Source organism: Lacerta agilis, chromosome 2 (assembly GCF_009819535.1).
Source record: "Lacerta agilis isolate rLacAgi1 chromosome 2, rLacAgi1.pri, whole genome shotgun sequence".
NCBI classification, from domain to species: domain Eukaryota; kingdom Metazoa; phylum Chordata; class Lepidosauria; order Squamata; family Lacertidae; genus Lacerta; species Lacerta agilis.
Window position 1 is genome coordinate 51,995,269 of NC_046313.1, and position 17,872 is coordinate 52,013,140.

The 17,872-nt window shown below is 44.0% G+C and overlaps 1 protein-coding gene across 3 annotated transcripts in view; it reads left to right on the forward strand.

Moving 5' to 3' along the window:
- FGF1 (fibroblast growth factor 1) overlaps positions 1–13,244 on the forward strand; it is a 47,786-nt gene extending 34,542 nt beyond the window's left edge. For 2 of the 3 annotated variants that reach the window (XM_033140024.1, XM_033140023.1), the window contains 3 exons: positions 1,708–1,909; positions 10,758–10,861; positions 12,438–13,242. In XM_033140024.1, the coding sequence (XP_032995915.1) occupies positions 1,741–1,909; positions 10,758–10,861; positions 12,438–12,632 (468 nt within the window). In that variant the 5' untranslated portion in view covers positions 1,708–1,740 and the 3' untranslated portion in view covers positions 12,633–13,242. Of the gene's footprint in view, positions 1–1,707; positions 1,910–10,757; positions 10,862–12,437 lie in introns of all 3 variants that reach the window. The other variant, XM_033140025.1, reaches the window with a different exon arrangement.
- Positions 13,245–17,872: the final 4,628 nt, after the last annotated feature.

Sequence of the window (17,872 nt, forward strand, 5' to 3'; positions counted from 1 at the left end):
TGTTTTTTTCTTTTTTCTTTTAATGATATAACAGTATGTAATTATTTTTCAAATAAATAAATAAAATTGAAGCTGTGTGCAAGTGACTAAAATCAGTGACTAAAAACTGCTTCCCAAATTGCCTGAGATGATGCCTATGCTTTTGTGCCTCCATTCATTACTTCCCCGGCCAAGCCAAGGCCAAAAGCCTTTCCTTACAGGGTGTCTTAGTTTAGACTATTCCACCTTTGCTGCAAAGCGCCGGAGGGAGATGTCATCTTGGATGAAGCCTCCTGGCCCTCTCCAAGCTTTTTAATCATTAAGCGGGTTAGGCCTCTAACCAGAAAAATCAGGCCCCTTGTGTTGTCTTTGGTTTGTCTCCTCTCCCTCTTGCGTGCACACGCGCACACACACACTTTCATTCCCGTAAAACCCAACCTCTCCCTGCCAAAAGTATAATAGCGAACCCATGAGGAGAGCTGTGTGCAGAATACCAACGACACGGTCATAAAAGTATGAGAACAGCGTTCACGTCTAGCACAGCGGGACAATGGGGGTGGAAAATAGTATTCATTCAACTTCTCTTGTGGAGTCAAAGGCTGCTGGCAAGCAAGGATGGGTTCTAAAAATAGTGCCGAATCTTAAAAGGAGAGAAGCAACGTGGAATTAACTAAATCATTTCCAAATGTCCCATAGAGCTGTTCTGCTGAAACAATCTGGAGAAGCACTTGGATCCTTAGACCACTGTATATACAGGAAGGAAGCATCATGGTCAAGCCCTCCTTGTTTTAAGAAATAAAACGAATGGGTCTGAGTTGGTTTTCTATTTTATTTGTACTAGATGATGGCATATTAGAGAAGAGGCTGCAAGGTGCATGGAGAGACACCTCCTAGGGTATCTTCTATGACCTGCAGTCAGTAGACCATCTGAGTTTAAATGGGTCATACAAGAGCTGGAACTGGACCTGTCAATATCTGTCCTACTTTTTGTTTTATATTTTTGTGTCTCTCCATTCAGCAGAGGTCCCTAAGATCAGGCGGTTCGGGACAGAAAGAAAATAAATAAATAAAAAGAAACTAAACAGTTTTGCTACTCAGTTGAATTGTGGGCTTTCGGCTGGATAGCTGCCTTCAGCCCAGCAGTATAAGAGGATATCTCATCCACTGGGTGAGGAGGAGACTCAAACCCAGTGTTGGCTGCAGCGCTGGCTGCTGCTCTTTCATGTGCCCCCCCCAAAAAATCAGAGTAGTTTTTCACCAGAGCTTGGCTTGAGGAACACCCTCTGGGTTGTCTCAAGCTGTTCATTTCCTATACCTTGAAAGCAGAACTTCTGTTTAGAAACAGCTTTGTGTCTAACCCAGCTCATTCTTCAGAGATGAAAAGGATTCCCATTCCTCACTTTCTTTTAACCATCCCCTTGATTTGTGATTGCTTTGGCAGTAGGTGTTGCTATTCAAAAACCTCATCAAAACAGCAGGCAGCAGAGCCCCACCCCACCCCGTTTGTTTTGCAGGCATATCTCAGAAGCAGCAATGAAAACATTTCCCCATTTCCCCTCTGCTTCTGGTATCTTCTCATAAGGCAGGGGTGGGCAACCTGCGACCCTTGGTCTCTCATTTCATGCAAGATGGGTGGAAGCAATGGAGGAATGTTGAGAGGGAGAGGGAGAAAAGGGGGGGAAGGGGACTATTGCTATTACCTATGGGCCTGTTGAACTTCTCTTTCAGGACTGAAACCCAGACACCTAGACTGTGCAAGAAATGGCTGAAGGGGAAATCACGACATTCACAGCTTTGACGGAGAAGTTTGACCTCCCAATGGGGAATTACAAGAAGCCCAAACTCCTTTACTGCAGCAACGGAGGCCATTTCTTGAGGATACTTCCTGATGGCAAAGTGGATGGTACAATGGATCGAAATGACCAACACAGTAAGCTTTTACTTGCTTTTTATCAGTGGGTCTCAAACTTAAATAAACCCTTATTGTGGTGGCCTATTGGGGTGGACTTTGGTAATCTTTGATAATATGGTGCCCTGAGCGAGGCCCCCAAATGTATCTTCTCAATTATGAATCTTCTCTGTTTTGAACCCCCTGGGCTTCGTGTCCGGTGCAGGGGAACCACTCACACCACCATAAATCCAGCACTGGACCTCTCCACTATGGAACCTTTGATCATTTATTATACAACAAACCAACAACACCAAGACTGGCTTATGAATATAAAGGACAATTTTACTAGAATAGGTATATAAACTCATAAACCTACTAAACAATGAGCAAACTAAAGTGCAATGTGCATAACCAAGCCTGGAGATACTCATAAACATAGAATGAACTAATGTCTCTCTCTTTACTATACCAGTTGTATAACAACTCCACACAGCTCCCACGGTAAAAGTGATACAAATAGTCAAATGGAGCCAAATCAAGACCTGTTCTCCAGATATTATCCAGGTTTCGCAGCAAGCTTCATCAATCAATAATGCTAAATAATACAAAATGGCACTCCAGTTACAATAAATGAAAGACCACAAAATATATGCAATGCCCATCTCATGTTGTGTCTGACCTAATCACTCAACACGGTTCACTCAAGACAAAAGATCTTGGGAGCGGTGTGGAGATGTTTTCCCGCAACTGCTCATATATATATCTGGCTTTGCGCTTCCAGCAAACGACTACTTGAAGAACGCTTTCTCACAACCGCTCCTACATACATGGCTTTGTGCTTCCAGTGAACGACTATTTGAAGAACGATTTGTATGTTTCAGCCGTGTAATGAAATACTTACCGCATACACAACTGGTATAGTAAAGAGAGAGACATTTGTTCATTCTATGTTTATGAGTATCTCCAGGCTTGGTTATGCACATTGCACTTTAGTTTGCTCATTGTTTAGTAGGTTTATGAGTTTATATACCTATTCTAGTAAAATTGTCCTTTATATTCATAAGCCAGTTTTGGTGTTGTTGGTTTGTTGTATAATACTTGTCATTACACCTGATACTTTTTGTGTATACTTTTGATCATTTGCCATGGAACTTGACTGTTTGGCAAAGGATCCTGGTGGTACATTCTAGAGCGCACTCTTGTGGGGGGGGGGGGGTGTACTATTTGACCAATGAGAGCTGGGTGTAGCCTAGGACATGCCGAACACCAAATCTCATTTTCCTCTACATGGCAATGTAGCAAGCACTGATGTTTAAAGCATGCCAAAGGCTTCCCATCTATATGCGTGCATTTTTAATGTTGTGTGTCTGTGATAACTCAACATTAGATATGTACACATGTGTAAGTTAAACCATTAAATATAAACCACCACCCCTAAAACACAAATCATAGCTGCATCCAGAGACACAGGTAGCTGAAAACCAAAAAGAACTGTGGTTCGATTTGTGTGATCAATGAATATGTGTGCAAGACGTCTGAACGGAGTCCCTGCAATGTGCTGAATGATCCTTCCAGGCAATTGGGAATCTTGCACTTGGAGACAGAGGCTGCTGTGGGTCCAGCCACATATGCAGAGGCTTCATCCCGCTGCATTTCCCTTACATGTGTTCACTGATCCCACAGCCTGAATGCCTGAGATTCAACAAGATAAAGACTGCAGCTGGTTAGGAGGATGTCTGCATTGTGCATCACAGTCTGTAGGTCATCTTTCCATAGACCTTAGTCAGAAGCTAGTGTCATGCAAGTTGCTCTGTAACAACCAATCAGCATCTCTCCCCTCCATTCTCCCAGACAGTATCTAGTCAGAGAAATGTGTGGAGTAAGATCTCCTTGTTCAGCATTTCCCAACCCACTGCAAGTGGAGAAAATTCAACGGGATACTGTTACACTGAACATGCCTTTTACAAGAAATTTTACTAGACGAGGTGCAGATCTATGGCAGCGATACTTCCCTTATAAAGTTTAGCTTGCTTCAGCCAGCAGCATTATCATAGCAATTTCTTACAAGTACTGTTAGTCTTGATTGTATAGCCTTATCCCTGCTCATTTTAATCAAACCTATTGAATAATTGCCCTCATTGGCCCTGTATATATTATTACATTTACAATTCCAAAGCACAGGGAACATGGTGCCCGCTCTAAACCTCGGAAAAAAATGATGCCCTGTGTCCCAGAACACCGAGGGAATAATCATGCACCTACCTAGGCCTCATTTGTTCCAGGGCTCAGGTTCAAAATCATTAATTAGCATGAGTGATGGATCCTGGAATATGGGAAAGAATAAATAAAAGTGTCTCTGATCATGTACCAACTGCCTTCAACGTGTTCCCCCCCCCCCAGCCCCCGAAACTAAATATATACACTCTTAGAACTACGGAGGAGTACTTTAGAGTCGTTCGCGACTGGACTTAACTGTCAGGGGTCCTTTACCTTCACCAGCACCCTTGCCCAGTTTTCAGCTGACTGGCTTTGCAAGAGGTTGGATTACGTGACTCCTTATGGTCCCTTCCAACTCTACAATTCTATGATTCTATGACCTTCAGGATGGGTCAAGCACAGTGATGAAAAACAGCAGCCGTGCCACTGATGCCAACAATATTATAAAATACTTAAAGCTTACCTGCCCATATTTCCTACTTGACCATATCAATTTACTTTCCATGTTTGGGGACCGTATGCAGTACCCTACAGTAACTGAAGGTCCTATGGATAAGGAATGTGTTTTATCGCTGTTTTGTATAGGATGTGTTCTCAACACAAGATCCATTTCCCTCTCCCCCTGCACAGCACTTCATAATGGATTCCTGAGGGAACAGAATCTGCTGAAATGCTTATTCTGTGCTTTAACATGATGGAGAGAGGAAGTGGGAAGGACGAAGAATGCATGGGAGCCAATAGTTTCCTCCTTAGGACAAGAACACTTTATTCTGTTACTGGGATTCAGTGCTTGCTCCTTGCGCCGGGTATTGCGAAGAATGTCCTAAACTGACTAAACGGGGCTTTAAGAGAGACTTTACCCTTGATCAGTTAAGAGCAGCAGTTTCCCAAACTTTTGCTTTCATGCATGTCCAAACTACAATGTTAGGAGCAAATGCATTGCTTGCAGTTTCATTGTGGGCTGTGTCACATGACTATTGTAATAAAGTAACTGTTTCCTACCCATAACACTGCAAAGCAGGGGGGAAATGGGTATCGCCAGTACTTCTTTTTTTCTGGGAATACTCAAGGGTACACAGTGCCAGCACCATTTTTTCCTAGAAGAAAAGCACTGGGTGTCGCCCTATAATGCGAATCAGTTTTCCGATGCTGCCTGATGAATATGGCCCAGTGTTTAGCATCCTTCCTCAACATGATGCTTTTCAGATCTTCAGACCTACAACTCCCTTCAGATGGGTGTGTGTGTGTGTGTGTGTGTGTGTGTGTCGTGGTGAAGATGCTGGACTAGGACCTGCAAGACCAGGATTCAAATCCTTCCAGAGTCACTAGGTGATCTTGGGACAGTCACAGTCTCTCAGCTTAAGCTACTTCACAGGGTTGTTGTGAGGATAAAAACCGGGGAGGGGAGAGAACTGTGTACATCATCTTGTGCTGCTCAGAGGAGAAATGGGATAGAAATGTAACAAATGAATGAATAAAACCGCCAACCGCTCACTGTGCTGGTTGGGACTGATGGAAGTTGTAGTCCAAATCATCTGGCAGATGCCAGGCTGGGGAAGGGATGTGTGTGGGTAGCTCAGTTAGTTAGAGTGTGGTGAGGAAAATGCCAAGATTTGCAAGTACAATCCCTGTATGGGACAGCTGCATATTCCTGCATAGTGGTTCCCAACCTATTTTGGCCATGCCCCACCTAAGCATCTCTAAAATCCTGAGCCCCCCCCCCCCGGTGACATAGAATTCTTATTACTCTAAAAGTGAAATCCTCTTCATGTGGAGGAAGCCTAAAAGCTCTAACTCGTTCTTGAATTGCCTCCCTTAAAAATCAAATTGCCCACCTGTGGGGCGTGCGCCCCACGTTGGGAACCATGGGACTAGATCAGGGGTCGGCAAACTATGGTCCGCGGGCTGGATCTGGCCCAATTGCCCTCTGGATCTGGGAACCACAGGACTAGATAATCCCTCAGGGTCCCTTCCAACTCTACAATTCTACGATCTAAGGCAGCTGTGGAACTCTACCCATATCAATGTCATAAATAAATGGCTCTTTTCTTTGCAAAATCATACATACAGATGTATGCCTTACTGCTCCACCCATGCGAATCTGTATTTTGCAGTTCCAATGCTATTATGGTCACAAAATGCTTGGGAGGCTTGTTGAACTCCTTTGTCCCAGGAAACTGGCGGGTGAGATTGGCAGCTTGATACTGGAAGATAAGACAGTACAATAAGCTCCACTGTTGTGATGGTCCAGCAGCTCTGACATGCATCGTGCTCCACTGTGCACTGGAACACACACTTGCAACGCACTGATTTCACAGGAGGAGCCTTTTCCTGCCCTGTGTGTGTACTCTGTGCTGCTGTGCACTTACTGGAATACAGCTGGGCTCCCTGCTGCAGGATGTGCTGACAGGACGCAGTCAGACGCACTCTCCAAATTCTAAGAAAAGCACCTTCTTCTTCTTTTTTAAAGGAAAGCCACAGGAATATGCGGTTTCCCTCCCCTGCCCCAACTTTGCTCTCTGGTTTGTTTCTGAAGTCAGTTTATGGCAGAGGTTTAATTATAAATGCCATTTACACACTCACACTCTCTCACACACACACACACGCTCAACAGTGGACTGAGCGAAGATGATCTCATCCTGAGTAAACATAGCAAAGGACAGACGGGAAGTCTCTAACCCAGAGTAAACTGGCATGCAACCTTTCAGAAACCCTGTTCAAGCAACGGAGGTAGGAAAGCAAACAAGGAGGGAAATCTGCAGAAGGCACACAAGCGTGCCTGCCGATTGCAAGGAACAAGCCAAAGGCAAGATGCAGGAGGAGAGACATGCTCTGAAATACAGAGGCCCACCCCTCCCCGACAAGTGTATTTGCTAACACCTCTCTCTTCTGTGATACATAGAAGGCACCAGCTCTAGATCCAGGTTTTTTTTTGGGGGGGCCCTCAGGCAAGAGGCCCTTTCTGAGTGGCCCCACTGCATTGCCACCACCGCTGAATGCCCCCTGCCTTTGGTGTCAGCCCTGTGTATCATTTGGAATACAAACAGCTGTGTAGCTAGCTCAGCATGCAATATGGGGTCTGGGCTTGCACTGTTTGAAAAGAGGGCCCCCTCATCCCACAGGGAATCCTTGAGGTCAACTAGTTCCAGCTCAGAACATGGTCTTCATAAGGGCATTATGTCTTCCAAACTTAGCAGACACTCAAAAGCAGTTACATGGCACAGGGGGAATATGTTTGTTGTTCAAAGTAAAGCCATCAGCCAGTCCCACTGCCTTCAGGGAGTTCTGTGGAGCTTAGAAAAGGTTTGCTTTTCACAGCAGAATATAAAGAATCTGGCAGGAACTCCTCTACCACTAATTGCAGAGATATCAAGAATAGGCTCCAGAGGGGATGCAGTGTTAGTCAAATTTCTTATGTTGAGAGTTCACTTCATCAGATGCATTGAATGCCATCCTGTGTTGGCAAGTATACACACATAGAGAGATAAATATTTTAAGCTGAGATCTTCCCTACTTCACAACAATATTGATATTGTTTTTATGCACTGGAACACTCACTCACAATGCACTGATTTCACAGATAGGGGTGTGTGTGTGGGTGTGTGTGGGTGTGTGTGTGTAGAAGGGGAAGAGAACATTGTTCAGAACAAAGAAAAACAGACTCCACTCCAGGCTTATGTGTTTTACTAGAACTCAAAGAGTTGCCCTGGAAGCAGGTGCAAAACACCAGCACTTAGATTTTAAGAACATGGTGCTGAAAATATTCTGCCCCAGTGAGCAGTACAGCCGCCGTATTTTGCAGTAGCTGCAGCTTCCTGACCTACCACAAGGGCAGCCACACATAGAGCGCATTGCAGTAGTCCAATAGGCTACCAGCCCATAGTCAGTCTATTGTAGTCCAGAAATGGCTTTACCTATCTTATGAACCCTAGCTGGTAGAAGGCATTCCTATCCATTGAGGTCACTTGGGTCTCTAGCAACAAAGATGGATATAGAGGCACCTGTAGTCGATTTTCAGAGGAAATACAACCCTATGCAAAGCAAGCAATTGATATTATTTGGACTTAGGAACCCACAGTGCCTCCGTCTTGCCAAGATTCAGAGTCAGTTTATTGGTCCTCATCCAGCACACCACCAAGACTAAATTGTGCACAGCCTCTCCTGATTCAGATGTTAAAGAGAAGGAGAGTTGGGTATCATCAGCATACTCGTAACACCTTGCTCCAAATCTCCTGGTGACTGTACCCAACTTCATATAGATGTTAAACAGCATTGGGGACCAGATGATACCCTGTGATACCCCACAGCACAACTGCCGGTGAGCCAAAAGTCAACCACCCAATGCTATTCTCTGAAACTGACCCTGAAAATAGTGTCAACTGGCAGTGTTTATTTTTCTCTTGCTTTCTGTTATATATATATATATATATATATATATATATAGTTTTAAAAATTGAGTGGGGAGAAAAGCAGGGCCTTCTTCTATTATAGTGGTGGGAAACTAGTGGTCCTACAGATCTCATTGAACTCTAGCTCCAATCAGCTGGCTGGGGCTGATGGGAGCTGGAGTCCCACAACATTTGGAGGGCCAGAGGTTCCCCATTTCTGCTCTATTGTGTATTCCGATCATCTGGTATTGAGGGGTATGCTGCTTATGTACACAGAGGTCCCATTTAGCCACCACCACCACCAGATGCTGGAGGTCCTCTCCTCCATAAATTTGTCTAATCCTTTTGAAAAGGCCATATAACACCGTAGCCATTGCTTCGTTTTTGTGGTAGCAAAAGATTTTCTAGGCCTTCCCAGTGTCCAGCTGTGTTGTAACAAGGATGGATTCCTACTCCCTAATAGGTCAGCAAGCTGTAAGAGGAAGAACAGCTATGAGCTAGGAAAAGCATTAGCGCCATGTGAAAACACACACACACACACACACACACACACCTCCCACCATGCATCACTGGCACACTATAGTCTTCTCAATGCTTTCTCCTTCCCCCCCTCGGAAAAATGTTGCGTGTAGCCAGTGTTGCTTTCTAAAGGGTGTATGTTTGCTAGCCTGTGCCAGAAATGAGCTTAGCGTAAATGAGCTATTAAACTTGGACATCCTGATGAAAAAATATTTACAGAGGAAACTCCTTAAACGAGTATGTGCCAGCGGAATAACCCTAGTTACAGAGGACAAGTCTTGGGCTGACGACGTAAGTAAACTTGGGTGGTGCCCTCACTTTCCACAACCTATTGAACTAATCTTTGTAATGACATTTGTACAGGGCCAGAGCCCTGACTCTGTTAAAATGAGCAGTGCCCATTTACATGGAAGGATGTGCAAAAACAGCAATCTCGTTTCTTTCAGTGATAAGCAGTCCATCCTCTCACACCACAAAACAGCCACAAAAGTAGGAAGAGGTCTTCTTTAATGAGGCATGGGCTGCTACTAGGGGGAACATAATCTTCTCTTTCACCCCTTCCTCTCATGCTCTCTCTCCCCCCCCCCTGTATGTGTGTGTTTGCACACATGCAAATCCTGAACACACTTACCTCAGAAAAAGGCATGCTGAACTGAATCAGCAGACATGAACAGGGTTGCTGTACAGTGTGGTGGATTGGAACCAGTGGCACCACTGCCAGATTGTTGCTAAGTGTCCCTTTTAAAGTGAAGTAAAGAAAAAATGGGAGACAGAGAAAGGAAGCAAGAAGATTGGTGGAGACAGGGAGAGAAGGTGGCAAATGGGTATCTATGGCAAAAACACACACCTCATTGTTATTGACCCCAAATTACCCACTGGAGTCTATTATATAAAATAAAGGATTGGTTTAATAATTTTAATATAAATAAAGTCAGTTTTCCCCTGACTATATTATGTAATTTCCTCCCTCTTTCTCTGTTTGGTGTTTGTTATGAGTTGTCCGTGAGCAGCCAACTTTTTCTCAAAAGACAAAGTCATTAGAGGATTCAGCACCATCTTTTATCTTGCAAGATCACATTTCTTAAAACAACAACAGCAACATGAATATGAATTAAGAACCGTTAGCCCAACCTCCCATAGGAAGCAGTTCTTGTTTTCATAAATGGCTGTTGGCTGCAATTTTCACATCTACTTGTAGCTGTGCATTCAGAGCTACTGCACGGCCCAAGTGATCCTGGAGGGCTGTCAAGTTCTCCTTCAGCAGGGGAATGGTTCATCTGATTAAGTCATCTGAATGTGACTTAACAAAATAATTCCCTGCCACTGGAAGAATCTCTGGCATGGGTGCATATTCCCCGTCATAACTTTTGTCCTGGCACACTGGGAGTCATTCTAACTTACTTTTTTTCTGTGAGATGGTTCATATTCAAGGGGAGGCATTGAATGTTGATGGCTGGTCCAGAAATATGAAAGGAGTCGTACCAAAAAACTAAATGATCCCCTCAGATTTGGATTTTATGCAACCACGGAGAAGAAGGAAACAGAGATATTTGTAATGAATGACTTTACAAAAGATTGGAAAGCTGAGCAAGAAACACTCCACACACTGCAATATTTTGCTACAGGTGTCATTTGCTACACCCATGCCACATTTTTCCCCTCCAAGGAGCTTAGAGAAGCTAGCACATCCTTTCCTACATATTTGGACAACTGCTTTACCTTCCTGCTGCTGCTGCTGTTCTTATTATTATTTTCTATTGCAGTTCAACTGCTTCTAAGTGCAGAAAATTTGGGTGAGGTGTACATAAAGAGCACAGAGTCTGGGCACTACTTGGCCATGGATGCCAATGGCCGTTTATATGGCTCGGTAAGTATGAGGTTTCTGTGGGACTGGGACTGGGACTGGGGGAGGTTTTGAGGTTTGCAGATATATTGTAGCTTACGAGCAGCAAATAGACATTGTTTGTTGTTTTTGCAGCTGGGTTGCCACATTTTGCCCAGCTTTATTTCTGGAAAAATAAATAAAATAATGAGAAGCGATGTTCCAAAATACTTCCAGATATTGGATTTCGTATTTGGAAGGAGCAATGCTGCTTCTTCCTCCGGCTGCCAAATCACAGAGGGTGATGCCATTGGGGACACTGAGCCAAATTTAACCCTAGGATAAACAAGCGTCAGAGCTGTTGTATGTGCTGTTCACTCAGCAGGCTGGAGTGGTGGAAGGATACAGAAGGGGCTGAAAAGAAACAACCCTGCAGAACAACAGATAGGTGGAGCCAAAAAGTTAGTGCTGCCATCTTGAGACAAGTGTGATACTCTCACAGTTCGGGAAGGGCTGTTGCTCAGTGGCAGAGCAGCATATTGGCAGGCAGAAGGTTCAAGGTTCAATCTCAGTTAGGGCTAGGCTGACAAAATCCTGGAGTGCCACTGCCAGTCAGCATACACGGACCAATGCTGAGCTAGATGGACCAATGGTCCAACTTCCTATAAGGCAGCTTCCTATGTTCCACCCAGGTTTCCCAATCACATGGATCAACACAGAATCACAGAATTGTAGAGTTGGAAGTGACCCTGAGGGTCATCTAGTCCAACCCCCTGTGATGCAGGAATCTCAGCTAAAGCACCCATGACAGATGGCCATCCAATCTATGCTTTAGAACCTGCAAGGACGGAGAGTCCACAACATTCTGAGGGAGTCTGTCCCACTGTTGAACAGCTCTTACCATCAGAAAGTTCTTCCTAATGTTTAGTGGGAATCTCCTTTCTTGTAACTTGAAGTGACTGGTTTGGATGCTACCCTCTGGAGCAGGAGAAAACAAGCTTGTTCCCTCTTCCACGTGACAGCCCTTTAGATATCTGAATATGGCTATCATACCTCCTCTCACTCTCCTCTTTTCCAGGAGAAACATCCCCAGCTCCTTCAAGCTCTCCTCATAAGGCTTAGTTTCCAGACCCTTGATCATCTTGGTTGCCCTCCTCTGCACACGTTCCAGCTTGTCAACATCCTTATTAAATTGCAGAGCCCAGAACTGGACACAGTATTCCAGGTGTGATCTGACCAAGACAGAATAGAGTGGTACTTTTACTTCCCTTGATCAGACCACTATACTGTACTTCTGTTGATGCAGCCTAGAATAGCATTAGCTTCTTTTGCTGCTGCACCGCACTGTTGACTCAGAAGGGCACTTCCAGACTGTCACTATCTCTGGGTGGGATTCAGTCACACTGCAACAAATGTAGGCTGCACAATTAACATACCTGCTTCCCCTAAAGATCAGACTTTTCCCAATGAAAAAAGTAATGGGGAAATGCCCCGAAAAGTGTGAGATAGCACTTGCTTGATGCAGAAGTCAGCACCATCCTTCATTGCTGGCAGAGAACACAGCTGCTTCATTTGCTTCCCATTATGAATGCACCTCTCTCTCTCTCTCTCTCTCCTTCAGCACGTGCCAACGGAAGAGTGTTTGTTCCTGGAGAGAATGGAAGAAAACCATTACAATACCTACACATCAAAGATGCACGCAGATAAAAACTGGTTTGTCGGCCTGAAGAAGAATGGGAAAAGCAAACTGGGACCGCGGACTCATTATGGCCAAAAGGCAATCCTCTTCCTTCCCCTGCCAGTTTCACCTGACTAGATAGTCTCCCCACGTAGCAAAATATGTTCCTTAGAACGAAGCAGCCAGTAGACTTTTCCCTTTCCTTTCCTTCGATTCTCCCTCCTGCTGGGGAACATGAAAAAGATGTGGGAGATGAAAAAAGTGCAAAGCAATTCCATAAAACGTGCATGTATACAAGCAGAGTGCACAGGCATCTCAGATGCACTGCCTCGAAGACGAACCAGGTCACTTAATAGTCATACAACAGAACGTACCTTGGTGTTCAGCTTCTACAGTCATATATGTAGCAAAGCTCCCCTTTTCCTGAAACCCGCATTTAAACAATATGATCTAACTTCCAGACAGCTTTTTCATAATCCTTGTGTATCACATGGAATCATAACCAACAATGCTGAAGCTATCCTATTATTTAAAACAAATTTAACTATGTGCTTATAGGACCAGGATCCTTGCTTCTTAAAAAGTAACATTGCTCTGGTTCTTGGTAATATTTCTGTAATATATATTTATTTATTAATAAGACTGTATACAATCTATGTTGTTAGGCCATTTTAACTGTAGACAATCAATATTGTGTATATTACATAAGACCGGTGCTTTTTTTCTGGGGAGATACAGGGGTATGCATACCCCTGAACATTTTGTGAATCTAAGTTTGGCATTGTCGAGGAGCAGTATTTCAGTACGAGTAGGAAAATGCAAGTACCCCTAAACATTTTTTTAAAGAAAAAAAGCACTGCGTAAGACAAAGGCACGCCAGGAATCAAAACAAATCCAAAAGATCTTGAATACTTTGGTAAGGAAAATGAGCAAACACAGAACAAATATAAAAACACAGTGGAGCATTTATATACAAATGTAACTCCAGTTGGAAGCAATGAAAGTTTAACCATGAGCCAAAATCCTGCTTATTTCAATGTGGCATTAAAGATGTGGTCTGCACTGTGCTAATGTGACACTTCGTCCCACCCCTCAAGACCAGCGCATTCTGTTGAGCCCCAGAAAATCCCAGGCAAACCAAAGATCTGGAGTTGGCAAGGCCCACAGGCCATGTGATAAAGGCCAACACTGCTTATGGGTAGGTGCAGCCATCATAACAGCCCCCAGTTAGGACGAGTGTTGCAGCTGGGCTTGGTTCTCCAGGTTGATGGGGCTTTATTCCACCAGTCACCGTTACATGATCAGCTATGTCAGAACCAATGAACAATGTGCTCTCTGGTTGCCTGGTGTTTTGGGGGAGTGGTGGGGGCAAGGAGCTCTGGTAGAAAGCAGATTTCCCTAGGGAACAGACTTAGATAAATGTGATAGGAATTCATTGTTCATCTGTAGTCATATTTTGCCACATATTTCGTTTACTTGCTGCAGACATAAATACAACTAGCTTAACTGTTTACAGTACAATGACTGTGTGGTTAAGTACGGTAACCAAATTTCCAACAACCTTTTAAGAGAACTTGCACTTTTCTCTATCCTTCCAAGATACATGGAACCTTGTTGTGATTTGCAGGTCATATCCCAGGTTTCTCGACCTCTTTAAATTCCATTGATTTCCACGATTTTGAAGGAGGGTGTGCCTGTTTGCGTGCCATTACTCTAGAATCTAGATCATTATAGAGGCTGCAGAGATGCTGCATTCAGTGTTGACTAAACACACAAAAGTGGGAGCAAAATAATACACTTTGGCCCTGACCTAACCCCCCCCCCATCCCCAGCTACATGCATTCAGCATCATTTCTCAAACGAGTCTATTTATCTGCCTATAATACAGGCATAAGCTCTATGCTGAAGGAGAGGACAAGACTAATAGACATAACATCTGAATGTAACATCTGCACATTCTAGAGTGGTTTGGGGATACAATTGCAAATTGACCAGTTGCAAAATGACAGATGAATCACTTTCTTCCCTAGGTATTAGTAATCTGTATTATTTTACTGAATTTCAAAAGCTGCTTGATCAGCCAATATATTTGGCATGCCACAGTTTTTAGTTCCAAGGGAGGCAAACTATTCTATCTTGCTGTTCTTATTTCCGGATTTCCCAGTGTGTTTTCCACAGCAGCAAAGCATGCAGATTAACTTCTGATTAAACATTCTGCCTTTCCTGAGTTTTATTTTTATCATTACTAATTACATTAATTGTCGCTTACTACAAACATGTCTCAAGGTGGCATACAGTTATAAAAGCATACAATAGAAAATTTAAAGTGCATCAAAAAAATAAAAAGCAGTTGGTGCTCAAATCAAAGCTTTTGTGACGCACTAATTTGCTGGCAATCTGTTTTCTGTTGTACCTCAATATAACTGGCACTACCAAAGGACACCCTCAGTGCTTCCCCACTGTCAGTTCCTACATCTCACACCAGTAAGGGTTGTTCACGTCATTACTTGAGAGTTTCCAAAAAGTCACACTTGGTTCCAGAACAAACCCAGACATAGGGCACTCTGTGTTACCTGTTGAAGCACCTGCTCCTAAACCATCACTGCAGGTTTCTGAAATCGTTTAGGCCCATTTGCTAATAATATTCCTCAATAGATGAAATAGTGGCCTTTTTGCGGGGATGCATTCTTGTGTCTCATTATTTTCTTGCTTTGGTTTCGGACAGCCCTGGGAATATATAACAACCATAGGTGCAAGGGGTGGAGAAAGATAGCCAGATTTGGCTTAGACAAATGCATAGAGGGCAGGTGTATCCCTCAGCAGTTTGTTGTTGTTTAGTCATTTAGTCGTGTCCAACTCTTCGTAACCCCATGGACCAGAGCACGCCAGGCACTCCTGTCTTCCACTGCCTCCTGTAGTTTGGTCAAACTTCAAGAACACTGTCCAACCATCTCGTCCTCTGTCATCCCCTTCTCCTTGTTCCCTCAGAGGTACCACTACATTCAGTGCCAAGGTGTTGGAGACAAAAGAGAGAACCGTCTTCCATTGCAATACTCACATTTTTAATGGGAGGAAAGTGACAGCCACCTGTGCCAATAAGCCCACCCAAAACAACTTGGAATAATTGCCCTAATCCTGGGTCCCTCACATTCCAAGCACTAGCTCCAGATATCGCAAGGCTGTGAGCTAAGCTGCATGTGACAAGGAAAAGCTTCCCAGCATCACTAGCTTGGTATTTGTGAACAGGAAGGATTTCAGATCAGACTATGGTGATCATAGTCTGGGCCGTGGCTCAGTGGTGATCTGCTCTGCATGCAAAAAATTCCCAGGCTCAATCCCCAGGTAGGGCTGGGAGAGATTCCCTGCCCAAAACCCTGGAAAGCTTCTGCCAGCCCGTTTAGACTAGGGATCAGCAAACTTTTTCAGCAGGGGACCAGTCCACTGTCCCTCAGACCTTGTGGGGGGGCTGGATTATATTTTTTTGGGGGGGATTAACAAATTCCTATGCACAACAAATAACCCAGAGATGCATTTTAAATAAAAGCACACATTCTACTCATGTAAAAACACCAGGCAGGCCCCACAAATAACCCAGAGATGCATTTTAAATAAAAGGGCATATTCTACTCATGTAAAAACACACTGATTCCTGGCCCATCCACGAGCCGGATTTAGAAGGCGATTGGGCAGGATCCGGCCCCCGGGCCTTAGTTTGCCTACCCATGGTTTAGACAGTCCTGAGCGAGATGGGTCAGGGGTCTGAATGAGCATAAGGCAGTTCCCTGTGTTCCTATCCTGAGCTTGAGCAAAGCCTACCCACCAAGTATTTCCAAAAGGAAAACTAACGTGTCAGGGTGCAAGTCCAGTTTACCTAACATCCTGTCTCTAGTCTTAGCATGTGGGAGGTATTTCCAGGATAGCAGCTAAAGGAAGGGTATGTTGTTATTTCTTGGACAGAGGACAATTCAGGAAATCCGTTCCTGTCCCAAGATAGAAACTTTTCCTCAGCAAAGGAACAGAGTTACACAGAACCAGAGTCTGCAAGAAATATGCCTCTGATTCACAAGGCACTTTCTTATTTGTTGGAAACTTCTTTTCTCCAGTGTGTGCGTGCAGGGTTTTTTTTTTTCCCTTTTTACTTCTATAAGATACAATTCAACAGTACTACATTGCAGCAAGCACTTCGTTTGTCAAATGAGATCAGTGTTTCTTTCCCACCATTAAGTTTTTCTTCTGTTTGTAAACTCCTGCCAAATTTTCTTCTCGCTTACTCCTTCTCTATAAGACCCCCCTCCCTGTTCGCAGTCATCATCCTCTCTGGGGATTAAGCGTTTCTGTTGAAATGTCCAGCTGTCTTTTCTGTCTATGTGCATTTGCTCCACCTGGCCTGTTGGAGACTCTCATCTGATGTAATCCAACCAAGAGGAGCTTCTCTGCTCTGTTTATGCTCCTCCATACAGTCTTATACAAACTGCTGGGACAGGAACTGACCATGAGCTTGTCCGTGTTTCCACTTGTGGCCTGCCTAGAAAACGTGGATCCGAGCAATTTTCTCCTTGCCCTGCTCCTTTCCAAGGGAAAACCTGCTCTTTTGCGATAGATTGGAACAAATGGCAATCCCTAAGCAACAGTCTTGTACTATAATTATACAATAAAACAAGGATGGGGAACCTCTGGTCACAGATGAAAACTTCTCTATGACAATACATCCTTAAACAAAGAAAATGGTTTGTCAGGAGAAGGCTAGATAAGAACCCTTGCCCCTGACCTCTACTTTTCTGTATGCCCATTTTTGCCTTGTTTATACAGAGGAGGAGGAGGAGGAGGAGGAGGAGGAGGAGGAGGAGGAGGAGGAGAAGAAGAAGAAGAAGAAGAAGAAGAAGAAGAAGAAGAGTTTGGATTTGATATCCCGCTTTATCACTACCCGAAGGAGTCTCAAAGCGGCTAACATTCTCCTTTCCCTTCCTCCCCCACAACAAACACTCTGTGAGGTGAGTGGGGCTGAAACACTTCAAAGAAGTGTGACTAGCCCAAGGTCACCCAGCAGCTGCATGTGGAGGAGCAGGGAAGCGAACCCAGTTCACCAGATTACGAGTCCACCGCTCTTAACCACTACACCATACTGGCTCTCAGTAGTCAATAAATCCTGTGGTTTGAAATTGTGCAGAATCAATCCTACTACCTGATCTGTGTCTTCCTTGAGCTGAGACAACTTTATTCTGAGTAGATCAAAGCAATACATGTATTCAGACTCTAGGCATGTTTTCAAAACTCTTAAGCAGCAGAAACATGGATCACCTCATTCAACAGTGCAGTTATTTTTTTGGCTAGAAGAGTTTAATTATCCTTTTCCATCAGGAACACTTGTGATTGTATGT